The sequence below is a fragment of the Neolamprologus brichardi genome, chromosome 8 (genome assembly GCF_056152115.1).
Source record: "Neolamprologus brichardi isolate AB-2024 chromosome 8, ASM5615211v1, whole genome shotgun sequence".
Lineage (NCBI taxonomy): Eukaryota > Metazoa > Chordata > Actinopteri > Cichliformes > Cichlidae > Neolamprologus > Neolamprologus brichardi.
In genome coordinates, this window is record NC_142111.1 from 11,574,848 (window position 1) to 11,598,289 (window position 23,442).

A 23,442-nucleotide genomic window follows, 5' to 3' on the forward strand; every position below is an offset into this window, starting at 1 on the left:
TCACAAACATGACGTCGTGCTGTAGCGCAAGTGCGTCAAGTCAGTAAGATATGAAAAAAATCTCCGATCGTGCTTTTGCTTTACAATTATATACATGTGAAATTTTATATAATTAACTTAAAAAGTCATGTATTTACGCTTGTTTTGTGGGCGATTCAAAGGCGGAACTAATGTTTTAGAAAGGGTTTCGCATCGTTCTGAGAAAAAATGACGGACCGTGGCGGAAGGCTTCATAGCACTAATGTAAAAAAAAACAGTGGGTTTTGATAGACGTATTAAACCCATGTTGTATTACTCTGGATAATCATCAGGCATATAATTAACGTGGTAATTAATGTTAAGCATCTGAGTAAAGTTAGCGTTTAAAGGAGCAAAGAAAAAACGTATTTCCAGGTATGTAACTTCTGTTTGGGGCCTGAATGTATTATTGCTGTCTCGTTGCTCTCACACGTTTCTGTCTGTGTTTTGGTTGTAGATCATGTTGGAAAACTCTCCATCTCCTCTGCCTGAGAGGGCCATTTATGGGTTTGTTCTCTTCCTCGGATCACAGTTTGGCTTCTGTAAGTGAAATATCGCGTCCTCCAATCCAAAACACAAAAAGGTGTTCAAGCAATGCATGTCTGTAATACTCACTGCGTCTCTCCACAGTTCTGTATTGCTTATGGGCTTTCGTGCCAGAGGATTGGCTTCATTCAATAGGGCTCTCTTACTGGCCTCAAAAGTAAGTAGAACTGCTCTGAGATAAATGGATCACCGGGAAAGCACCTGCACAGTTTCATGACAGTGTCAAATGTGTGTCCTGTGTAGGTACTGGGCTCTTGCGATGCCAATCTACTTGCTGGTCGCAATAACAGTCTGTTTCATTCTGTTATTTGGTGTGAACATGAGCAACACGGCACCGCTGGACTCTGTGGACAACATCACAGGTGAGGATGCTGCACTGTTCAGACTCTGACTGCCTGATTAGGTTAGCTAACATTTAGAGTGAGAAGAAGAAGGAATCTAAAATTGTGCTGCGTGAGAATATACATGTAAACAAGCTGAAAATAAAATGCACTTCAGTATATTACACTGATTGGCCATTTTATTAGGTGTTTTCTTATAACAAGTGGTTATCTGAGTTACTGTTGCCTTCCTGTCAGCTTGAAGCAGTCTGGCCATTCTCCTCTTGTTGTGTGGGGAAAATCCCAGTAGATTACCAGCTTCTGAAATATTCGAACCAACCTGTCTGCCACCAACAACCATGCCACATTTTCAGAATTTCCTGATTGTTAAATGTCTTTTTTCTGTCACAGATGTGTATGCACAAGGCCAGAGCACTGAGTCCTCCCGTAACGGAGGAATACCCCGATTGAAGGATGTGTCAATTAGTGAAGTCAACAAAATGTTCTATTTATCACCCAGTATGTAACAAGCACAGTCTGATACTGCTGTGGACAGAGCAGAAGTAAAGCTGCAGGGGTTTTATTTTGGTGTTACTGTTTGTCATTTTTATGATATGTTTTGTGCCCTATTTATAAGAAGATATATTCTGTTGACTTTTTTGTTGTTTAAGCGTCTTTATAATGGTTAAATGTGAATACACTGGTCACAATAAGATGTATATTGAATGAAAACAACTGTAAATGGCTGTACTGTCTATGTTAAAATACAGAATGTTTATATTTATTATTCTGTGCAATAAACATGTCATAAATAATCATATTTTTATGTTAATTCTTTTATTTTTAAGTCCACTGCTAGAAGAAATTAACATCTTATTTTGTTCTAGTACTTTAATGCCTGTCAGAAATGTCTGTCTAAATTAAAAGTGGCTCCAGATAATTATTTATGCCCAATCTGCATCTGAATCATTACTAAAGCTGCAAATGAACATCTGCACTTGATTATCCCAGAGAATAAGAGGCAGTTTTTAGCATTTTATCCCACAATAAATTTTGGGTTTTTGGTCACAAGCCACTTTATTAGGTACACCTGTTAAACTGTATGTTAACACAACTTGTTTACACATTATGAACTGCAGTCTTTTTCAAATATTTTCTTTATTGCTGTCCACTAGGTGGCGATAACGGATCGCTTTAGCGTAACGTTAAACAAAGACCAGGCAACCAGGAGATTTGTTGTTGCGCTTTAATCAAGGTGCATAACCGGAATAAGATTACGAAATTGGGCGAGTGTCCGCATAATCCTGCAATATGTAACAACACAGAGAGCGCTGTCGAAACAGGGACACAAGTGAACAGCAGAGGGCAGCAGGACGCCGCCCAGCGTCCAGTCTGCCAAGCCAAAGGAGAAGAAGACGTTGTTTGGGAACGATTTCGGGCAAGCCGTGGGGGATCTTTGCTTATTTAAATCCTTCGGAGTAAAAACTAATGGCTTTCGCCGTGCCTGTGTGGCTTGCGGTCCAGGAGGAGCTCCTGGCACAAAACGAGGCAGAATGCGGAGCTTCGAGCTGTTTTGACACTTTCGACGATGAAGCTCTTTTTCAGTTGTTCAACCTGAGCAGACCCTGCATCCTTTTCATCGCAGACGCCGTCCGCATCCGCATGAAGGACGCCACCCCCAAGAAATCCCAGCTGCCCGTGGACGAGATGGTCATGGTGGCGCTCAATTATTACGCACATGGGGTCTCCACCACTGCCGTGCTGCAGAAAGCCGGACTGAGGCAGACGGACTGCCCCACGACTGTGGTTGGTACAATCTCGGGAGTCATAGCAGGGATGTCCGATGTATTCATCTCTTTCCCGCTAACCCTGGACGCCAGAACTAACGTCGCCTTAAAGATAGAGAAATTCTGCGAAATCCCAAACGTGCTGGGCGTCTTGGCTCCTGCGCACTTCAAGATCAGAGCATCTCCATATGAAAAGGACGCTTTCAGGTCTTTTATCAATGCCCTGGGTTACACATCGGTTGTAAGCCAGATCATATGCGACTGCGACGGCAACATACTGAGTGTTGAAAAGTGCTGTGTTGGTGGCACGTTTGAGCAAGAGATGTGGGACTCCTCCTTTAAAGGAAGGGAAATGCAAGAGGACCTGCACAGCCCGTTTTGGTTGATTGGTAAGAGCAGTGATGACCTCTTGTGCAAATGTTTATTTAGAAATGTAAACTGGAGTGACAGCACAGTGAGGTATCAAGTCAAGCATAAAAACCTACAAAACTATCATCTGTTTGCGTCTGACGATGATTGGTTGCCTAGCAACAAGAAGACGCCCAGGAAGACCCCACCCCATCATCTAAACTACCTGAAAATCTGCACTTCCCCTACTTGGGTCACCCAGCAATAACCCTTCCAGAAAGGTGTAAAGATCCCTTGATTAAGTAGAGGTGTATGAGGGGATGCAAAGATACAGATATAAGTTAAGGCAATGAATGCAAGGCAGTTATTCCCAAAAAGAACAAACCTGCTCTTTAGTGTTTCTATTCCCCGAAAAAGGCAAAATTGACAGTTGGCAAAAGTATTAACTTCTTGGCAAACAGTTGATTTTGCTGGAATATTTCTTTTTACATAAAACACAAATAAAATAGTGTTTTAACTTCTTACGCGTAAACTTACTGGGCATGTTATTAATGCATTATTACGTTATTATTCATGACCTAGATTCAACAGGGTGCTGGAAAAGTTTGTCAGAGATTTAGGTCAAGGTTTCTAGATTCATATCAGATTGCTGCAGATTTGTCAGCTGCACATCCATAACGGGAATCTCCCTGATCACCACATCCCATTCTTCTGTCGTCCAGTTTCGATGAACCAGTGCAAACTGTGGCCTCAGTTTCCTGTTTTTAGCTGACGGTTGTCGCACCCATTGTGATCTTCTGCTGTAGTAGCCCATTGGCTTCAGGTGTTTTCACAGATGACCTTCTGCATACCTCAATCGTGGTTACTTTTGCCTTCCTATCAGATCAAAGCAGTCTGGCCATTTTTCTCTGACCTCTAACATTATAAGCTGTTTTCTGCCAGGAAACTGCTGCTCACTGGATATTTTCTTTTTCCTACCATTATATGTAAACTCCAGCGCTTGTGTGAGGAAATCCCAGCAGACAGTTGTGAAATACTTAGACCAGCATATCTAGCATTAACATCTCACGTTCAAAGTTCTTTCTTCCCCACTGTGATTCTCACTTTGAGTTGTGGAGGCCATTTCAGTACAGGGAGCTCATTTTCATGCTCAAGAAACCAGTTTTACATGAATTGAGATTTTGTGACATGGCGACTATCTTGTCTAAAGGAGTCACTAGAAGATGGGTACACTGTGGTCATAAAGGGAGAACATAGCATCAATATTTAGATCTGGGCTCTGGCATTTAGAAGATTCTCAGTTTGTAATCAGGGATCAAAGTATTCCGAGAATGGCTCTCAATAGAGTGGCACCTGTGTGGTCCACATTGTTCAGAGATGCTCTCCTGCTCTGATATTCACTGCATTTTCTTATGTTTCATTTGAAGGTGGGAAAGGCTACCACTTAAGCAAGCACGTCTTGACTCCTGTATCACTGCCCGCGAACAACAACGAGATCCGCTTCAACGAGGCCCACACAAAGATTCTCGATGTCATGCAGACGACACTGGATTCCATGAAAAGGCGTTTCAAGTGTCTGATGCAACTTGGTTTTGCACAAGAAGGCTCACTTAACAAACAGTCTAACATTATCAAAGCATGCAGTGTGCTGCACAACATCGCTAAAAAGTTCTCTGTCCCTCCCCCGCCTGATGCCGGTAAAGCTGAGCCGCTATATCCTGGCAAGCAGCAGTCAGGGCCAGTAGAGATCAAACAGGAGGCCCTCAAAGCCAGACAGGAAGTTATTGATAGTAAATTCTCTGCTGTGTCCAGCAGTCAGGACCCCTCAGGTAGCAACGTCACAGAAGAAGATGCATAAATGGTTGTTTCTGGTCTAGGAAAGAGGATCAATGACACACTGAAACCAAAACTCAGCTTTTATATTTCTGTGAATGTGAAATATTATATTTCTTGTAATTATTCCTTTGTTTTCTACTTATTTTAATAAATTCATTTTTTAAACATTTTCAAGTCATCAGAGTGCTATTTTCTCACACAAAAACAATGACAACAAAAATAATAATATTACATATTTAGAAGAGATGCAAACTGAATAAGATCTGAAGTGTGCAATGCATATACAGAAATAGTTAAGATGTAATAGTTTGTATTATTACGTTTAAAACCAACATATTGCTTATAGACAAATAGTTTTTCATTAAGTGCATAAAAGATTGAGTGCAGGGTTGACACTACGCATTTGCGTTTTGTCGACGGAGCTCTTGGAGGGCAGTGGCATTGACGTATATCATATCTGCGTTCTCATACGTGTTCTCATAAATGTTCTCTTCATTCGTATCTTTTGGTTGCAGACTGTCCATGATGCACTGGTGCAGAAAAACGTACTGAGACTGAAAAGGAAATACCAGAAGTTGTTGGTCATTTGAAATGCAGAACTTCTGCCAGGGGAGATTATGAGAGTTTCTTGCAGGCAACATTGCTAAACAGTTTCACAATAAAGCATTTCATCTTTTTTTCTGAAACAAAAAGACCCAATAAAGCTTTGTTTTATGAAAACAAATTTTCAGCTCACTTACTTAAAAAGATGTAGACATAGACCCTTAGAGAGAAATGCTGGCTCTAATGTCACAAACAGGACTATAATAACATTTCAATCAAGTGTTTTGCTGTCTAAATTACTACTTAACAAAACTGGGCATTAAATATATTTTAAGCAGGCATCTGTTGGTAATACCTACAAAGTCTGCCTTGTTCTGAAAAGTTAAACAATAGAAAAACTTCCTTTTCAAACTCATATTTTAAGATGAAATGATCAAAAATGAGGACCCCAATTTAAAAAACACAAACAAAAAAACAACTGCATATCTTATGATGAATAAACTGCTGTCTGTGTGTTGTTTCACCAGCTGTGACTATAAAGAAATACATGATTAGCTAATTAAGGAAGTGGTGGCTCAATCAGAAGCAGTTTAACACTGTTACCTCCGTCTGCACCATGTACGGTCGGTTCAGTCTCATCTTGTGTACGAAGGCATTGATGCCGACTGCTTGTTCTTTCTCCAGCTGCTGAAGCAGCACATCCAGGGAAATGATAGTGCCAGTTCTCCCGACTCCAGCACTAAGAGAGACACAAGCGTTATAATAAGATAAGCAAAAGGCTTTGAAGGTCACATAGAAAGCTCTCATCACTGTGTCTGTGCCAAAGCTATTATAGTTAACAAAAACTAAACTAGAACCTATAACTAGATGTGAAAACTACTAAAATGAAGAATTGGACTTTTGAAAAAAGTGAAAAACTATCATGTGCAATACTAATCCTCCCTATTGAGGAAATGCCTTAATTGTAATCTTTGCCCCTTTGGTCAAAGTTGTCATCACAGTGAGGAGTTAGTGCATGTGTTTGCAATTTGTAATGTAATGTCTGTTCAAAACTTTTAAAAATATACCCCCCTAACAAATACCCTAAATGTTATTATCATTATAAAACCCACAGAAACTAACGAAAGCTAAACTAAAACGGAACATTTCCAAACAGTAAAAACCAAAGTGAAACTAGTTAATGCAAAATGAAACTAAAATGAGCTGAAAACAAGACATCATGACAGAAAGAAAAACAGATTAAAAAACACAAAACCTGAACAAAATTTTCTGTCACAACAGACACACAATTTTAATCACAGACAGGAGTGTTTGGGAATGTGGGAAGATACCAACCCTTCACCTGCTCCTAATACACTGCCTCGAAACATCACATTATATTTTTACAGTATCAGTCAGACACTGTACGCGCTGTGTCTCTGTCATATATAGTAGAGTTTATATGCGAGTATGTAGTAATTTATAATGTTGTGGTTAATTGTATGCCTCCTCTGTAGATCCCAGAAGAGGTCTGACTATAACTGTAAGACAGGATGGCAATGGCAGCTTGTACATCCTGATATGCACCATAAGGTATATAATGAACAGTACATACAGGTTTTAGAGCACCACTTTCAGATGAATCTCCCAGAGGTCCTGCAAGTGGCCTACTTTAGTTTAACTACTGGTCAAGTAAAGTATTAGAGTGTGTGACTTTAGCTGGGTGGATATTGTATAAAAGCAACCCTGCACCCATGTAAAAGGAAACACTTATTTCGTACCTGCAGTGAACCACAGTTGGTGCTTTGCCCCCTTCTCTCTCTATGTGCTGTCTCACCAGTCCTCTGAACTGGATCAGGACCTCTGTGCACTCTGGGACTCCATGATCAGGCCAGGCAGTAAAGTGGAAATGTTTAACTGTCCGTTCTTCTGCGGTTTTTCTCTGTGAGGAACATTCATATACAGTTACTTTAGGTCTATGTCTTGATATACAGCATAATATTTTAGGTATCAATCAACCATTATTCTTTTAAAAGCAACATTAACAGCTAAAGCCTTCAATGTTTTCTATTCATGTTTTCTAGCCTTACTTAGTACCATCTACACACACACTCAAAAGATATAAGTACGTTTTTATACATCTTTCAGGTTGAATTCTCTCAGCGTCCAGTTGGTCTCCTGTTGCTCAGATCTCATGGTGACTAACAGCTCTCCATAAAGGCATGACTTGCTGTCTGTAGGCCAGTATTGTTCACACTTGGTCTAGAAAAATGAACAAATAGCAACAAAATACACGTACAAAATATATATTAATCATAGATCTTGATCTGTTCTTTGTGAAGTGACCCGTATGTTTCCTCCTGACAACCACTTCCTTAAAAGACTATCAATAAAACATTTTAAGATTTTCCTGAAGACTTACCCGCCCTCCTTCAATGCAGTTGGTTACCATAACGATCCTCTTAACTCTTTGTTCCCAAATCATTCTCCAGAAGTCATTAACAGTAGAGGGCAGAGGGCCCTGAGTGGCAATGTACTCTCTGTTACTGCTGTAGCCCTGAAAAGCAGTGGACAAAGTTAATATGTAGACTAATTTAGCTTGTATGTCTTCTGCTCGTTATAGAAAGGAAAGAAGAAAGCTCATGAAATCACACAAAGGTGCTTGTTTATATGCTCTCTGTATGGTATAGTTATAAAGAGATCTTCACTGAACTTTATCTTAATGTAACACCTACCGGCATGTAATTGGCATTGATATAGTCTGAAATTCCATCAGGATCTGATGTAGTTAGCTTCACACGACACCAGTCATCTAATATGAGAAAACAGGTGATTTAACTCCAGTGCACCTCCAGTAGACCTGACATAGACTGTTAGAATGAGCTCACAACAGCACGGTTCAACAGTCAGAGGAGAGACTCACATGGCAAGACGTTATTGAAACGATTCTTCGCTTTGTTTTCAGGTAGAATAGCAGTCTTTCGTGTCTGGTCTGTTCCAACAGGAGCGAGGCACTGCATGAAGGCAACAGATAACAAAGCATGAAACTGAGATATTGGCCATCATAAAACGAATAAAATGGTAAGAAATAAAACATTAAAGACACAAAAACAGGAACACACAGAAGCAGAAGTGGAAAAAAAATCTTGATCTTTTTATGCACCTCATATTCCTCACTGAATCCTCTGTTCTCATCCAAACTCAGCTGATGGAAGTGGTCCGGAAACTTTGCAGCAGGGATAGATCTAAAAATAAACGAATAAATAAAACATAACTCTCTCAATTTTATTAATTAATTTTGCCATAATTAATGCTTTTCTTCATTGTGGGTAATTGCCATTATATAGAAACACTTACTTGCTCTGTGTGTTAGATACTTTGGATCCACTAATGAATGAAGACTTCTTTCTGCTGCAGGATCAAATTTAAGACATTAAATTTGATAAATGTCTTGATTTAATCTACTTTATTCTTGTCAGTGAAGTGACACCCACCTAATAATATCTGGTCTTTTGAGGAAAATGAAGACAACCAGAGCGACCAGGAGACAAAAAAGAAGCACACCAAATACTGACCCTGCAATAACTCCTAAAGAGAGCAAAAGCATAATTAGCAATGAAGTTGAAAAGTTTAGAGGTTTATTTTTTACACTTGCGTGAAATGAAACAATTTGTGATCAAGTCAAAGTTGAAAATACTGTATACTGTTATGATTACAAGCAGCAACATGGTAATATAGTTACTTTTACTCACCCCTTGGATCAGTCTGACAGTAAAAAACATGCGGTTCAGAACTCCTCACCCCAGACAGTGAAGTTACAGAAACATTATATTTTTTGGCAGGTTGGAATCCATCGATTATGATCTCAGTTTCAGGACTAACTACTGTGTGAGTCGTTCCAGCCACATTCACCTCCGCATTAGTCCACTCGCCCTCTGGGGCTGTCCATTTAATAAGAACAGAGTATCCAGCTGCCCAGTACTCACAGTGAGCATTTAGATTAGGAGGAACTGAGTAAAACAAGAAAAAGGTTTTACAATCACAACTAAAGCAGAAAATATATGACTTACAGTAAATATAATTAAACTTTTTATACTACAAAACTTTGTTCTAAAGTAGAAAAAGTAGAAATTTGTTCTAAAGTAGAAAGATTATTTGTCTTACTTTTAGGTCAAAGCAGTGCTCTTATTTTTTAAAAAGTTAATAATAAATTTTTGGATTTTCATATAAAAATGAAGAATGAAGACCTCAAACTTAGACAATGAAAGAATTACTCAGTCTGTATATAATTATAATTAAAAAGCAATCTGTAGTAATGATTGATTAACAGCTCAAGTCACAAAAATAATTCCTGCCTTACAGAAGTTAGGATTTTCTGTTTTAGCCTTTTTAATTTGTTGAGATTATTTATCAAAACTAATAAGTTAGTTAATAATAAAATGATACTTGGTTGAAGCTCATGTATTAATACTGAATCATATTAAATATGTGTGTTAACCTGTGGTATATAAATCGTATATAAAATTATTTTTCTGCAATAAACTTTTTCAAGATTAAAATTTGAATGCAAGAGTAAAAATTAAAAACTAAATTACAAGAATTCACACTTCATCTTTCAGGAAAGTTAAAGTTATTACTTTAAGTTCTTAAATACTAATTTACAGATTCTAGTCCTTCAAATGGTTTCTGTTGTAAACGCAGACATTTATTGTTTTAAGTCAGATTTGTACTCACGAATTGTTAATTTGTGTTCACACTGCAGGAAAACTCTGGAAGACTTTTCATAGACAAGAGAGATATTATAGGTGACACCAGGGTAAAGTCCAGTAAACGACACATTTTCTTGTCCATCACTGACATGAACGTTAGATCCATTATAGGCGCTTGCGTTCGAAAACAAGCCTTCAATCTTTGCTTTGATTGATGAATTGGTAACTTTCCAGTCTGCACTGGCACAGTCGATGGCTGAAATGGGTGAGAAAATAGTTATACGCAAGAACCTGATTCTTTTTTTATACAACTCATTGAATAGAGACAAGAAAAAGTTATAAAAGTCTAACACAGAGATGTTTTGGGGTTTTTTTTACCTGTTACTGTGAAATTCGTATAAGGAGTGCTCCTGAGTCCAGCGAACACTGTGGTTAAGCTGAAATCATACTGTGTTCCAGGCTGAAGAGATGTCACTACTTTTCTGATAGTATCTGAGGAGACGTCTGACACACTATCTGACACATCACCATTGATTTGAAGCTCGTATTGCCAGGCTTTATTCATGTTCTCCCACTCTAGAGCTATGCTGTTAACAAATCGTTCAGTCACACTGACCCAAGGCACCACTTTTGGAACTGAAAAAAACAAAAACAAAACTCAGAAGTGGAATTTGTTCAGCTTTTTCTTTTAGAGTGAGATAGCTACATGTTACTGTGGAACATACAGGAATATAGTGCTAGTTCAGTTATCACAAGCTTTTGCAAACTTAAGTCTGAGTAGGTGTGTAAGCTAAATGGCACTCAGCATTAAAATTAATTGAATAAATAATAACTATATATACGAATAATATAATAATTACATATAAAAATATAATAATTAAGCATGCTGCTTGCTAAGAGCACATCATTCATATTTGCTGCTCTATCACAAGCACAAGCCTATCATCAGGGTTAGATGCACACTTCCTTCTTCACAGAGATATAGTTGGTGGGTGGAGCCCTGATGGATAAAGAGCACTGCAGGCCAGAAGGAAAATATAGAAATTTGACTTGGACTTATACTGTCCATTTAAATGTATTGTATCACAAGGAAAACAAACAGCTAAAAAAACACTAATTACATACCTGTCGGTGCACTAAAGTTGTATCCAGAGCTGTTGACATTCTCAAACACAGTAAAGAGGGTAAAACTGTAGTTTGTCCCAGCAGTCAGAGAAGAGACCACACATGTAACTGATGCACCTGATGTCGTGCATCCGCCCATGTCATTCTTGCCAATAACAATATTATCGCTATCATATTCTAGGATGTAAGTTAGCATGTCATTAACCTTCTCCCACATCAGAGTTATACTGCTCTCATTTTGTGTCACAGTCATATTGTGGACATTTTCTGGAGCTGAAAGAGGACAAAGAATGATTTCAGAAGAATACAAAATCTAAGAGATATTTTTAAAAAATACTGTGGGTCAGAAGCATAAATAGATGTTACTTTTTCCTTTTAAGGCAGTCATAGTGACAAAGCAATACACGTATGTTAATAAATAAATGAAGCTCTGGTCTCATTTAGTCTGATTCAAATGCAGTTGCTGTGAATTATAAGGAGCTAAAGATGAAATAAAGACAATTTTACAAAGTCTGATTCACAAATGACATCCTTAAGTAACCATTATGGTTTCCTAAGCCTTTAGTAAGTATAAAAATCTGATTTCAAGTTTTAATGTCTCCTGTCTAATGTTGTAAATGTATATCAGACAAAAAGTACCTCACCAAGTCCCTCTCAAGGATTATGACTGTTTTAGATGTTTTTAATTTGTTAACCTCCTAAACCAGTCTAGGATTATAGGTAGAGGTGGTATTTGACATGTTCAGTGTTACAATATTTATGTTACAAGGAACTATTATATAAGCATGGTCCAAAAAAACTGTAACTGTAAAAACCATTGCAAACGTTTATTTACAAACCACATAACATCCCCAACATTACCCATCTGTTGTAAAGAAACCTAAATACAGGAGTTTGTGAGAGGATTTCCATAAGTAAAACATCCTGTAACACACAAGTCTTCATGATCACCCACCTGTCACAGCAGTAAAAGAGTATCCAGTGCTGCTGACTCCCTCAAACACAGTGATGAGAGTGAAGTTGTACTTTGTCATAGCAGTCAGAGGAGACACCTCATATTTAATGGATCCCTCTTGAGAAGCACTGATATTCTTCTCCATGTCAGTGCTGTTATTATACTGTAGGATGTATTCTGGGATGTTTTTAACCTTTTCCCACTCCAGTGTTATGCTGGTCTCATTTTGATGCACCACATTCACATTATTAACACGTTGTGGAGCTAAAGATAACAGAGGAAAGTGGCTTTGACAATAAAACTCTCCATCAGCTAAAGTTTCAAGTACTAATGAGCCGGTCCTTCCTGGCTTATATATCTATATTAGAAAAAATATATCTTACCAGTGACTGCGGTGCAGTTTACTCCACTGCTGTTGACATTTCCAAACACAGTGAAGAGAGTGAAAGTGTATCTGGTTCCATCGGTCAAATTTGAGACTGTGTATTCTTCTGTAGAATTCTTAATGTTGATCTTTCTTTCATTAAACACAAGTAGAAAATCATTGATGTTGGAGACTGTTTTCCATTGAAGATTTATGCTGGTCTCATTTTGACCAACGGCCTTGAATTCTTCAGCATTACGAGGAGCTAGAATAGAAAAACACACACAAAAGAAACTAAAACAATGTTCCCAACAACATCTTGTATTTTGTTTAGGTTTTAATTAGACTGCTCACTAACCTGTCAGAGCACTGAATGTGTATCCACTACTGTTGACTCCATTAGACGTGGTGACGAGAGTGAATGTGTAGTTTGTCCCAGCAGTCAGAGAAGTGACCACATGTACTATGGGTCCTTCTTCAGTTTTATTAATCTTTTCTGTTATATTATCATATTGCAGGATGTATGTTGAGGTGTTGTTAACCTTGTTCCAGGTCAGAGTTATACTACTCTCATTTTGTGTGGTCACATCAACTCTGTCAACATTATCTGGAGCTGGAAAAGAAAAGAGGACACACAGTGGTTATAGTTAAAAAAACAAAAAAGGAAAAAGAACTGAAGCACTGACTATACTGCTTTCATTCCTTTGTACCACTGTGCCTTTTGTTACATCGTCAGGAGCCGTGATGAGTTGAGAGTGGTGTTCACCTTTTACCACAATAAAAACCCAGAATGACATTCACTTCAGTTTTACCGATAACCAACAAAAGTCAAAGTATAGTGTTTCATTCTTACGGGCTTTTGTTGTTGTAGATGAGTAAAACATCCTGTAACACACAAGTCTTCATGATCACCCACCTGTGTTTGAGGGAGTCAGCAGTAAAAGAGTATCCAGTGCTGCTGACTCCCTCAAACACAATGATGAGAGTGAAGTTGTACTTTGTCATAGCAGTCAGAGGAGACACCTCATATTTAATGGGTCCCTCTTCAGAAGCACTGATATTCTTCTCCATGTCAGTGCTGTTATTATACTGTAGGATGTATTCTGTGATGTTTTTAACCTTTTGCCACTCCAGTGTTATGCTGGTCTCATTTTGATGCACCACATTCACATTATTAACACATTGTGGAGCTAAAGATAACAGAGGAAAGTGGCTTTGACAATAAAACTCTCCATCAGCTAAAGTTTCAAGTACTAATGAGCCGGTCCTTCCTGGTTTATCTATCTATGTTAGAGAAATTACATCTCACCAGTAACAGCGATGCAGTTTACTCCACTGCTTCTGACATTTCCAAACACAGTGAAGAGAGTGAAATTGTATCTGGTTCCACTGATCAAATCTAACACTCTGTATTCTTCTGTAGAATTACTAATGTTCATCTCTCTTTCATTAAACGCAAGAATATAATTGTCGATGTTGGGGACTGTTTTCCACCCCAGAGTTATGCTGGTCTCATTTTGTCCATTTTTCTTAAATTTGTCAGCATTACGAGGAGCTAGAATAGAAAAATGTACAAACAAGAAACTGTAACAACATTTTCTGGCAGAAACAGAAACATGGAGCGAGGCTTCAGTTTCAGTATTTTTATCAGTCCTTTTGAAAAATATTAGGTGAGCTACACTCTTCTGTTTCTGAGAAACCTTAAACATCATCATAGAGCTCTGCCCTTGTTCATGTTGTAGAGGAGCATCAACTGTGGAACATTTTAAAGGACTATGACTGTTTTAGATGTTTTTAATCTGTTAACCTCCACCAGGTTAGCAGTAAGCAGTCTAGGATTATAGGTAGGGTTAGTATTTGACATATTCAAATTGGAAAATTTAACAAATGTTTATGTTATTATTCTGTAGGATGTATTCTGGGATGTTTTTAACCTTGTCCCACTCCAGTGGTATACTCATCTCATTTTGATGCACCACAGTCACATTATTAACACTTTGTGGAGCTAAAGATAACAGAGGAAAGTGGCTTTGATAAACAAACAAAAAACAACAACTCTCCATCAGCTAAAGTTTCAAGTACTAATGAGCCGGTCCTTCCTGGTTTATCTATCTATGTTAGAGAAATTACATCTCACCAGTAACAGCGATGCAGTTTACTCCACTGCTTCTGACATTTCCAAACACAGTGAAGAGAGTGAAATTGTATCTGGTTCCACTGATCAAATCTAACACTCTGTATTCTTCTGTAGAATTACTAATGTTCATCTCTCTTTCATTAAACGCAAGAATATAATTGTCGATGTTGGGGACTGTTTTCCACCCCAGAGTTATGCTGGTCTCATTTTGTCCATTTTTCTTAAATTTGTCAGCATTACGAGGAGCTAGAATAGAAAAATGTACAAACAAGAAACTGTAACAACATTTTCTGGCAGAAACAGAAACATGGAGCGAGGCTTCAGTTTCAGTATTTTTATCAGTCCTTTTGAAAAATATTAGGTGAGCTACACTCTTCTGTTTCTGAGAAACCTTAAACATCATCATAGAGCTCTGCCCTTGTTCATGTTGTAGAGGAGCATCAACTGTGGAACATTTTAAAGGACTATGACTGTTTTAGATGTTTTTAATCTGTTAACCTCCACCAGGTTAGCAGTAAGCAGTCTAGGATTATAGGTAGGGTTAGTATTTGACATATTCAAATTGGAAAATTTAACAAATGTTTATGTTATTATTCTGTAGGATGTATTCTGGGATGTTTTTAACCTTGTCCCACTCCAGTGGTATACTCATCTCATTTTGATGCACCACAGTCACATTATTAACACTTTGTGGAGCTAAAGATAACAGAGGAAAGTGGCTTTGATAAACAAACAAAAAACAACAACTCTCCATCAGCTAAAGTTTCAAGTACTAATGAGCCGGTCCTTCCTGGTTTATCTATCTATGTTAGAGAAATTACATCTCACCAGTAACAGCGATGCAGTTTACTCCACTGCTTCTGACATTTCCAAACACAGTGAAGAGAGTGAAATTGTATCTGGTTCCACTGATCAAATCTAACACTCTGTATTCTTCTGTAGAATTACTAATGTTCATCTCTCTTTCATTAAACGCAAGAATATAATTGTCGATGTTGGGGACTGTTTTCCACCCCAGAGTTATGCTGGTCTCATTTTGTCCATTTTTCTTAAATTTGTCAGCATTACGAGGAGCTAGAATAGAAAAATGTACAAACAAGAAACTGTAACAACATTTTCTGGCAGAAACAGAAACATGGAGCGAGGCTTCAGTTTCAGTATTTTTATCAGTCCTTTTGAAAAATATTAGGTGAGCTACACTCTTCTGTTTCTGAGAAACCTTAAACATCATCATAGAGCTCTGCCCTTGTTCATGTTGTAGAGGAGCATCAACTGTGGAACATTTTAAAGGACTATGACTGTTTTAGATGTTTTTAATCTGTTAACCTCCACCAGGTTAGCAGTAAGCAGTCTAGGATTATAGGTAGGGTTAGTATTTGACATATTCAAATTGGAAAATTTAACAAATGTTTATGTTATTATTCTGTAGGATGTATTCTGGGATGTTTTTAACCTTGTCCCACTCCAGTGGTATACTCATCTCATTTTGATGCACCACAGTCACATTATTAACACTTTGTGGAGCTAAAGATAACAGAGGAAAGTGGCTTTGATAAACAAACAAAAAACAACAACTCTCCATCAGCTAAAGTTTCAAGTACTAATGAGCCGGTCCATCCTGGTTTATCTATCTATATTAGAGAAAATATATCTTACCAGTGACTGTGATGCAGTTTATTCCACTGCTTCTGACATTTCCAAACACAGTGAAAAGAGTGAAAGTGTATCTGATTCCATCAGTCAAATTTGAGACTGTGTATTCTTTTTCAGAATTACTAATGTTGATCTCTCCTTCATTAAACGCAAGAATATAACTGTCACTCTTGGAGACTGTTTTCCATTGCAGCTTTATACTGGTCTCATTTTGACCAATGGACTTGAATTCTTCAGCATTATGAGGAGCTAGAATAGAAAAACACACACAAAAGAAACTAAAACAATGTTCCCAACAACATCTTGTATTTTGTTTATGTTTTAATTAAACTGAACATTTTGTTCAGTGCTCACTAACCTGTCACAGCACTGAATGTGTATCCACTGCTGTTGAGTCCATCAGACGTGGTGAAGAGAGTGAATGTGTAGTTTGTCCCAGCAGTCAGAGAAGTGACCACATGTACTATGGGTCCTTCTTCAGCTTTATTAATCTTTTCTGTTATATTATCATATTGCAGGATGTATGTTGAGGTGTTGTTAACCTTGTTCCAGGTCAGAGTTATACTACTCTCATTTTGTGTGGTCACATCCACTCTGTCAACATTATCTGGAGCTGGAAAAGAAAAGAGGACACACAGTGGTTATAGTTAAAAAACAAAAAAGGAAAAAGAACTGAAGCACTGACTATACTGCTTTCATTCCTTTGTACCACTGTGCCTTTTGTTACATCGTCAGGAGCTGTGATGAGTTGAGAGTGGTGTTCACCTTTTACCACAATAAAAACCCAGAATGACATTCACTTCAGTTTTACCGATAACCAACAAAAGTCAAAGTATAGTGTTTCATTCTTACGGGCTTTTGTTGTTGTAGATGAGTAAAACATCCTGTAACACACAAGTCTTCATGATCACCCACCTGTGTTTGAGGGAGTCAGCAGTAAAAGAGTATCCAGTGCTGCTGACTCCCTCAAACACAATGATGAGAGTGAAGTTGTACTTTGTCATAGCAGTCAGAGGAGACACCTCATATTTAATGGGTCCCTCTTCAGAAGCACTGATATTCTTCTCCATGTCAGTGCTGTTATTATACTGTAGGATGTATTCTGGGATGTTTTTAACCTTTTGCCACTCCAGTGTTATGCTGGTCTCATTTTGATGCACCACATTCACATTATTAACACGTTGTGGAGCTAAAGATAACAGAGGAAAGTGGCTTTGACAATAAAACTCTCCATCAGCTAAAGTTTCAAGTACTAATGAGCCGGTCCGGTCCTTCCTGGCTTATATATCTCTATTAGAAAAAATATATCTTACCAGTAACAGCGGTGCAGTTTACTCCACTGCTGTTGACATTTTCAAACACAGTGAAGAGAGTGAAAGTGTATCTGGTTCCACTGGTCAAATCTGACACTCTGTATTCTTTTTCAGAATTACTAATGTTGATCTTTCTTTCATTAAACGCAAGAATATAATTGTCGATGTTGGGGACTGTTTTCCACCCCAGAGTTATGCTGGTCTCATTTTGTCCATTTTTCTTAAATTCGTCAGCATTACGAGGAGCTAGAATAGAAAAATGTACAAACAAGAAACTGTAACAACATTTTCTGGCAGAAACTGAAACATGGAGCGAGGCTTCAGTTTCAGTATTTTTATCAGTCCTTTTGAAAAATATTAGGTGAGCTACACTCTTCTGTTTCTGAGAAACCTTAAACATCATCATAGAGCTCTGCCCTTGTTCATGTTGTAGAGGAGCATCAACTGTGGAACATTTTAAAGGACTATGACTGTTTTAGATGTTTTTAATCTGTTAACCTCCACCAGGTTAGCAGTAAGCAGTCTAGGATTATAGGTAGGGTTAGTATTTGACATATTCAAATTGGAAAATTTGACAAATGTTTATGTTATTATTCTGTAGGATGTATTCTGGGATGTTTTTAACCTTGTCCCACTCCAGTGGTATACTCATCTCATTTTGATGCACCACAGTCACATTATTAACACTTTGTGGAGCTAAAGATAACAGAGGAATATGGCTTTGATAAACAAACAAAAAACAACAACTCTCCATCAGCTAAAGTTTCAAGTACCAATGAGCCGGTCCATCCTGGTTTATTTATCTATAATAGAGAAAATATATCTTACCAGTGACTGTGATGCAGTTTATTCCACTGCTTCTGACATTTCCAAACACAGTGAAAAGAGTGAAAGTGTATCTGGTTCCATCAGTCAAATCTGAGACTGTGTATTCTTTTATAGAATTCTTAATGTTGATCTCTCCTTCATTAAACAAAAGAATATAACTGTCACTGTTGGAGACTGTTTTCCATTGCAGCTTTATACTGGTCTCATTTTGACCAATGGACTTGAATTCTTCAGCATTACGAGGAGCTAGAATAGAAAAACACACACAAAAGAAACTAAAACAATGTTCCCAACAACATCTTGTATTTTGTTTATGTTTTAATTAGACTGAACATTTTGTTCAGTGCTCACTAACCTGTCACAGCACTGAATCTGTATCCACTACTGTTGACTCTATCAGACGTGGTGAAGAGAGTGAATGTGTAGTTTGTCCCAGCAGTCAGAGAAGTGACCACATGTACTATGGGTCCTTCTTCAGTTTTATTAATATCTTCTGTTATATTATCATATTGCAGGATGTATGTTGAGGTGTTGTTAACCTTGTTCCAGGTCAGAGTTATACTACTCTCATTTTGTGCGGTCACATCCACTCTGTCAACATTATCTGGAGCTGGAAAAGAAAAGAGGACACACAGTGGTTATAGTTAAAAAACAAAAAAGGAAAAAGAACTGAAGCACTGACTATACTGCTTTCATTCCTTTGTACCACTGTGCTTTTTGTTACATCGTCAGGAGCCGTGATGAGTTGAGAGTGGTGTTCACCTTTTACCACAATAAAAACCCAGAATGACATTCACTTCAGTTTTACCGATAACCAACAAAAGTCAACGTATAGTGTTTCATTCTTACGGGCTTTTGTTGTTGTAGATGAGTAAAACATCCTGTAACACACAAGTCTTCATGATCACCCACCTGTCACAGCAGTAAATGAGTATCCAGTGCTGCTGACTCCCTCAAACACAGTGATGAGAGTGAAGTTGTACTTTGTCATAGCAGTCAGAGGAGACACCTCATATTTAATGGGTCCCTCTTCAGAAGCACTGATATTCTTCTCCATGTCAGTGCTGTTATTATACTGTAGGATGTATTCTGGGATGTTTTTAACCTTTTCCCACTCCAGTGTTATGCTGGTCTCATTTTGATGCACCACATTCACATTATTAACACATTGTGGAGCTAAAGATAACAGAGGAAAGTGGCTTTGACAATAAAACTCTCCATCAGCTAAAGTTTCAAGTACTAATGAGCCGGTCCTTCCTGGTTTATCTATCTATGTTAGAGAAATTACATCTCACCAGTAACAGCGATGCAGTTTACTCCACTGCTTCTGACATTTCCAAACACAGTGAAGAGAGTGAAATTGTATCTGGTTCCACTGATCAAATCTAACACTCTGTATTCTTCTGTAGAATTACTAATGTTCATCTCTCTTTCATTAAACGCAAGAATATAATTGTCGATGTTGGGGACTGTTTTCCACCCCAGAGTTATGCTGGTCTCATTTTGTCCATTTTTCTTAAATTTGTCAGCATTACGAGGAGCTAGAATAGAAAAATGTACAAACAAGAAACTGTAACAACATTTTCTGGCAGAAACAGAAACATGGAGCGAGGCTTCAGTTTCAGTATTTTTATCAGTCCTTTTGAAAAATATTAGGTGAGCTACACTCTTCTGTTTCTGAGAAACCTTAAACATCATCATAGAGCTCTGCCCTTGTTCATGTTGTAGAGGAGCATCAACTGTGGAACATTTTAAAGGACTATGACTGTTTTAGATGTTTTTAATCTGTTAACCTCCACCAGGTTAGCAGGAAGAAGTCTAGGATTATAGGTAGGGTTAGTATTTGACATATTCAAATTGGAAAATTTAACAAATGTCTATGTTATTATTCTGTAGGATGTATTCTGGGATGTTTTTAACCTTGTCCCACTCCAGTGGTATACTCATCTCATTTTGATGCACCACAGTCACATTATTAACACTTTGTGGAGTTAAAGATAACAGAGGAAAGTGGCTTTGATAAACAAACAAAAAAACAACAACTCTCCATCAGCTAAAGTTTCAAGTACTAATGAGCCGGTCCATCCTGGTTTATCTATCTATGTTAGAGAAATTACATCTCACCAGTGACTGCGATGCAGTTTACTCCACTGCTTCTGACATTTCCAAACACAGTGAAGAGAGTGAAATTGTATCTGGTTCCACTGGTCAAATCTGACACTCTGTATTCTTTTTCAGAATTACTGATGTTGATCTTTCTTTCATTAAATGCAAGAATATAATTGTCGATGTTGGAGACTGTTTTCCATTGAAGATTTATGCTGGTCTCATTTTGTCCATTTTTCTTAAATTCATCAGCATTACGAGGAGCTAGAATAAAAAAACGCACAAAGAAGAAACTGTAACAATGTTCCCAACAAAATCTTGCATTTTGTTTATGTTTTAATTAGACTGAATGTTTTGTTCAGTGCTCACTAACCTGTCACAGCACTGAATGTGTATCCACTGCTGTTGAGTCCATCAGACGTGGTGAAGAGAGTGAATGTGTAGTTTGTCCCAGCAGTCAGAGAAGTGACCACATGTACTATCAGTCCTCCTTCAGCTTTATTAATATCTTCCGTTCTATCACCATATTGCAGGATGTATGTTGGGATGTTGTTAACCTTGTTCCACGTCAGAGTTATACTATTATCATTTTGTGTCACATTCACTTTGTCAACATTATCTGGAGTGGATTTTCGTGTTGTAGTTGTCAGCAGATTGGTTGTTAGTCTTGTGGTTGTTTCTGTTTTTGCTGTTGTAGTGGAGTCAGTTGTACCCTACAAACACAAAAAGAGTGAAAACTGAAGAATCTAAAATTTATAAAAACAAATTGCCATTGAATACCCAGTTAACCTGAGGCTTGGCAATCTCACAGAGCGATGTTTGTTGCTTTTAATTTGACATTATATCATGAACAACAGCAACATCTAAAACATAAAAATCTCAGAGCAGGCAAAAAATGTATTAATCAAGTGTTTGCTTTCACTGAAAACACAAATCGTATTTATTATTATATTGTATATTACAGCTGCAGTTACTTAATCAGAGTTCTATAAAATATCTGATTAAATCATTAAGACTGTATCGTGTAAGTGTTTAAGATATTGTTGAATTTAGTTTTAACATTAGTTCTTCCTTCATGCTCTTTTTGTTCTCAGAGGAAATTATGATAGATTGGTGTCGCAAAGAAGGAATATATTCATGTTTAACAAGATTTTGTTGTTCCTGTACTTCTGTACAAACCAGTATTTCACAAAACATAACTATAGTGTTTCAAATACATAATGAAGCATGTCATGCATTTAGGTTTCACTGTGGTTTTGACTGCACTGTTTCCTTTTGTCGAGGGTAACCTACACTGAGCTTCACTATCTGATCACCATCAAAGTGAAAGGTAAAAAAAAAACTTACCCAGAGTAGACTCAGGAAGACACAGAGCAACAAGTGGTCTGAGATAAGAGATAAAAGCTTCATCATCTTCAGGACTCCTAACTGGCACGCATTCTTTGAACTTGTTCAATTCCTTTGTTTTCCCAGGATAACCTTGTAGCTGCTATTTTCAGCACCTCTGCTGGTATGTTGACAAAAACCACACTTAAGCTTGGCAAAGAATTTCTCTGACCCTGCACTATGATAACTTTAATTCAAAGTTGTTGACTTTTAATTCTTAGCTACATCCTCCTCTCGTAACCTCTGGTCGCTTTTCATATTGGCAAGTGACTAAGTAAATAACTGCTTCTCCTTTCTGGCCTTGTACAACTACAGAGACCTTTGCCCCGCCTGTTACTTCCTTATTAACGGTCATGCTGTGCTGCTTGTCAAAGGTATGTCAAATCAAGAACATTTGCCTCTCTTACATGTTTATTGAAGGTAATTGCTGCATATCAGCTGCTATTTATCTGTTCATGCTTGTGGCCGCTTGTGTGCCTTTATTATGGGCAAATAAAATATGAGACGTTTTTGTTTATGATCACAGGTAAAGTTGTGAACTGCTACTTTGAATAAATAATATTTGTGTTGTTTTATTTTAAGAATTTCCAGTTTTTTTAAGGTTTTAAGTAAAATCACTGTTTAGATTCCTCCGCTGATTGCTTTCACAGCAGAGTGGATCTCCTTCTTGTGTCTTAGCACGGTCTCAGAAAGTTGTGATATTTATAGCTTCCTTGTGGTTGATCTCAATAAGGAACTGCGAACAGAAACTTACCCTCATACTGTTAACTGCGCACAAAGTCACAACAGTCTTTATGGTGTCATATTTTGAGTAGCGCTCAATAAAAGTGCTGATATTTCAAAGAAAACTGTTGTCTACTGTGGAAACATGATGGGGAAGTTAGGATTCATAAATGATAATAGTTTTCCTCATCTGTTAATATGGAGTCATTTCAATTTTTGAGCTTCCGTGTTATAGTGAGGATAAAGAGAGCTCTTTTTAAACAAGTGCATGCATTGACTATTCATAGTTAAATAACAGTATTTTATTATGTAGGGAGCTTTCAGCACAATCATTTGCATGTTATTAAGACTTGTGAAAGTCTTAAAAACAAATGCGCTTCTGTTTAGCATGGTGCTTGAGTTTCATGACGCTTTTGCAAACCACATTCTGCAGCTTTCCTTTAATATAAGTGGTGGCAGTGCTCTTCTACCACAATTAGAGCAGCCTCTTCTGTTACAATAGTTTGAATGGCAATAAATGTGTCACCTGCATATGCTATCGTGACAAGCCTCACTGAATCTATTTCTCAAATATTTCAGCCCTAACCGCATACAATAGATGCAAACTTTTTACCTCACTGTGTGAACACTTATATGCTGGCCTTTGTTTCACTGCAGGAGGATAAAGTTTTCATGATGATGGTGAAGACTACCATCAAACACATCAGTGAAAATCTCTAATCTCCCTCAGTGTAGGGATCAAAGCTGCACTGGAACAGCTTCACAG

The 23,442-nt window shown here is 37.7% G+C and overlaps 3 protein-coding genes across 4 annotated transcripts; 2 read left to right on the forward strand and 1 right to left on the reverse strand.

Annotated features, from left to right (window-relative positions):
• The first annotated feature begins 185 nt into the window (after nt 1–185).
• Nucleotides 186–1,704, forward strand: pigp (phosphatidylinositol glycan anchor biosynthesis, class P). The gene is made up of 5 exons (XM_006808038.3): nt 186–393; nt 476–560; nt 649–721; nt 808–926; nt 1,296–1,704. The coding sequence occupies exons 2-5, from the start codon at nt 479–481 to the stop codon at nt 1,409–1,411; spliced, it is 390 nt and encodes a 129-aa protein (XP_006808101.1). The 5' UTR covers nt 186–393; nt 476–478; the 3' UTR covers nt 1,412–1,704.
• A 471-nt stretch (nt 1,705–2,175) lies between these two features.
• si:dkey-197c15.6 (putative nuclease HARBI1) lies at nt 2,176–5,024 on the forward strand. Its single transcript, XM_006808036.3, has 2 exons — nt 2,176–3,060; nt 4,447–5,024. The coding sequence occupies exons 1-2, from the start codon at nt 2,373–2,375 to the stop codon at nt 4,875–4,877; spliced, it is 1,119 nt and encodes a 372-aa protein (XP_006808099.2). The 5' UTR covers nt 2,176–2,372; the 3' UTR covers nt 4,878–5,024.
• On the reverse strand, nt 4,936–22,243 carry LOC102782509 (receptor-type tyrosine-protein phosphatase H). 2 transcript variants are annotated; one of them, XM_087845428.1, is made up of 27 exons: nt 21,915–22,243; nt 20,941–21,280; nt 20,586–20,831; nt 19,757–20,002; nt 19,374–19,637; nt 18,817–19,071; nt 17,634–17,879; nt 17,252–17,509; nt 16,679–16,939; nt 16,324–16,569; nt 12,889–13,143; nt 12,550–12,795; nt 12,167–12,430; nt 11,212–11,484; nt 10,465–10,722; nt 10,112–10,342; nt 9,130–9,387; nt 8,872–8,965; nt 8,735–8,788; nt 8,541–8,622; nt 8,301–8,391; nt 8,113–8,189; nt 7,800–7,934; nt 7,517–7,639; nt 7,159–7,319; nt 6,002–6,137; nt 4,936–5,409 (listed from the first exon to the last, which is right to left on the reverse strand). In XM_087845428.1, the coding sequence occupies exons 1-27, from the start codon at nt 21,978–21,980 to the stop codon at nt 5,251–5,253; spliced, it is 5,325 nt and encodes a 1,774-aa protein (XP_087701554.1). In that variant the 5' UTR covers nt 21,981–22,243; the 3' UTR covers nt 4,936–5,250. The 2 variants fall into 2 exon arrangements, with proteins under 2 accessions (XP_087701554.1, XP_087701555.1); XM_087845429.1 differs by lacking the exons at nt 17,252–17,509; nt 19,374–19,637; nt 20,586–20,831; nt 20,941–21,280; nt 21,915–22,243 and adding an exon at nt 18,462–18,707 and having other exon boundaries at nt 16,679–16,933; nt 19,757–19,962.
• Nucleotides 22,244–23,442: the final 1,199 nt, after the last annotated feature.

Coding starts and splice junctions, on each gene's coding strand:
- pigp (XM_006808038.3), top strand. CDS start 479: ATGTTGGAAAACTCTCCATCTCCTCTGCCTGAGAGGGCCATTTATGGG. Junction 722..807: donor CTCTCTTACTGGCCTCAAAA/GTAAGTAGAACT, acceptor TGTCCTGTGTAG/GTACTGGGCTCTTGCGATGC. Junction 927..1,295: donor CTCTGTGGACAACATCACAG/GTGAGGATGCTG, acceptor TTTCTGTCACAG/ATGTGTATGCACAAGGCCAG.
- LOC102782509 (XM_087845428.1), bottom strand. CDS start 21,980: ATGATGAAGCTTTTATCTCTTATCTCAGACCACTTGTTGCTCTGTGTC. Junction 7,640..7,799: donor ACTGCATTGAAGGAGGGCGG/GTAAGTCTTCAG, acceptor TCATTTTTCTAG/ACCAAGTGTGAACAATACTG. Junction 6,138..7,158: donor CCAACTGTGGTTCACTGCAG/GTACGAAATAAG, acceptor TGTCTCTCTTAG/TGCTGGAGTCGGGAGAACTG.
- si:dkey-197c15.6 (XM_006808036.3), top strand. CDS start 2,373: ATGGCTTTCGCCGTGCCTGTGTGGCTTGCGGTCCAGGAGGAGCTCCTG. Junction 3,061..4,446: donor CAGCCCGTTTTGGTTGATTG/GTAAGAGCAGTG, acceptor TTTCATTTGAAG/GTGGGAAAGGCTACCACTTA.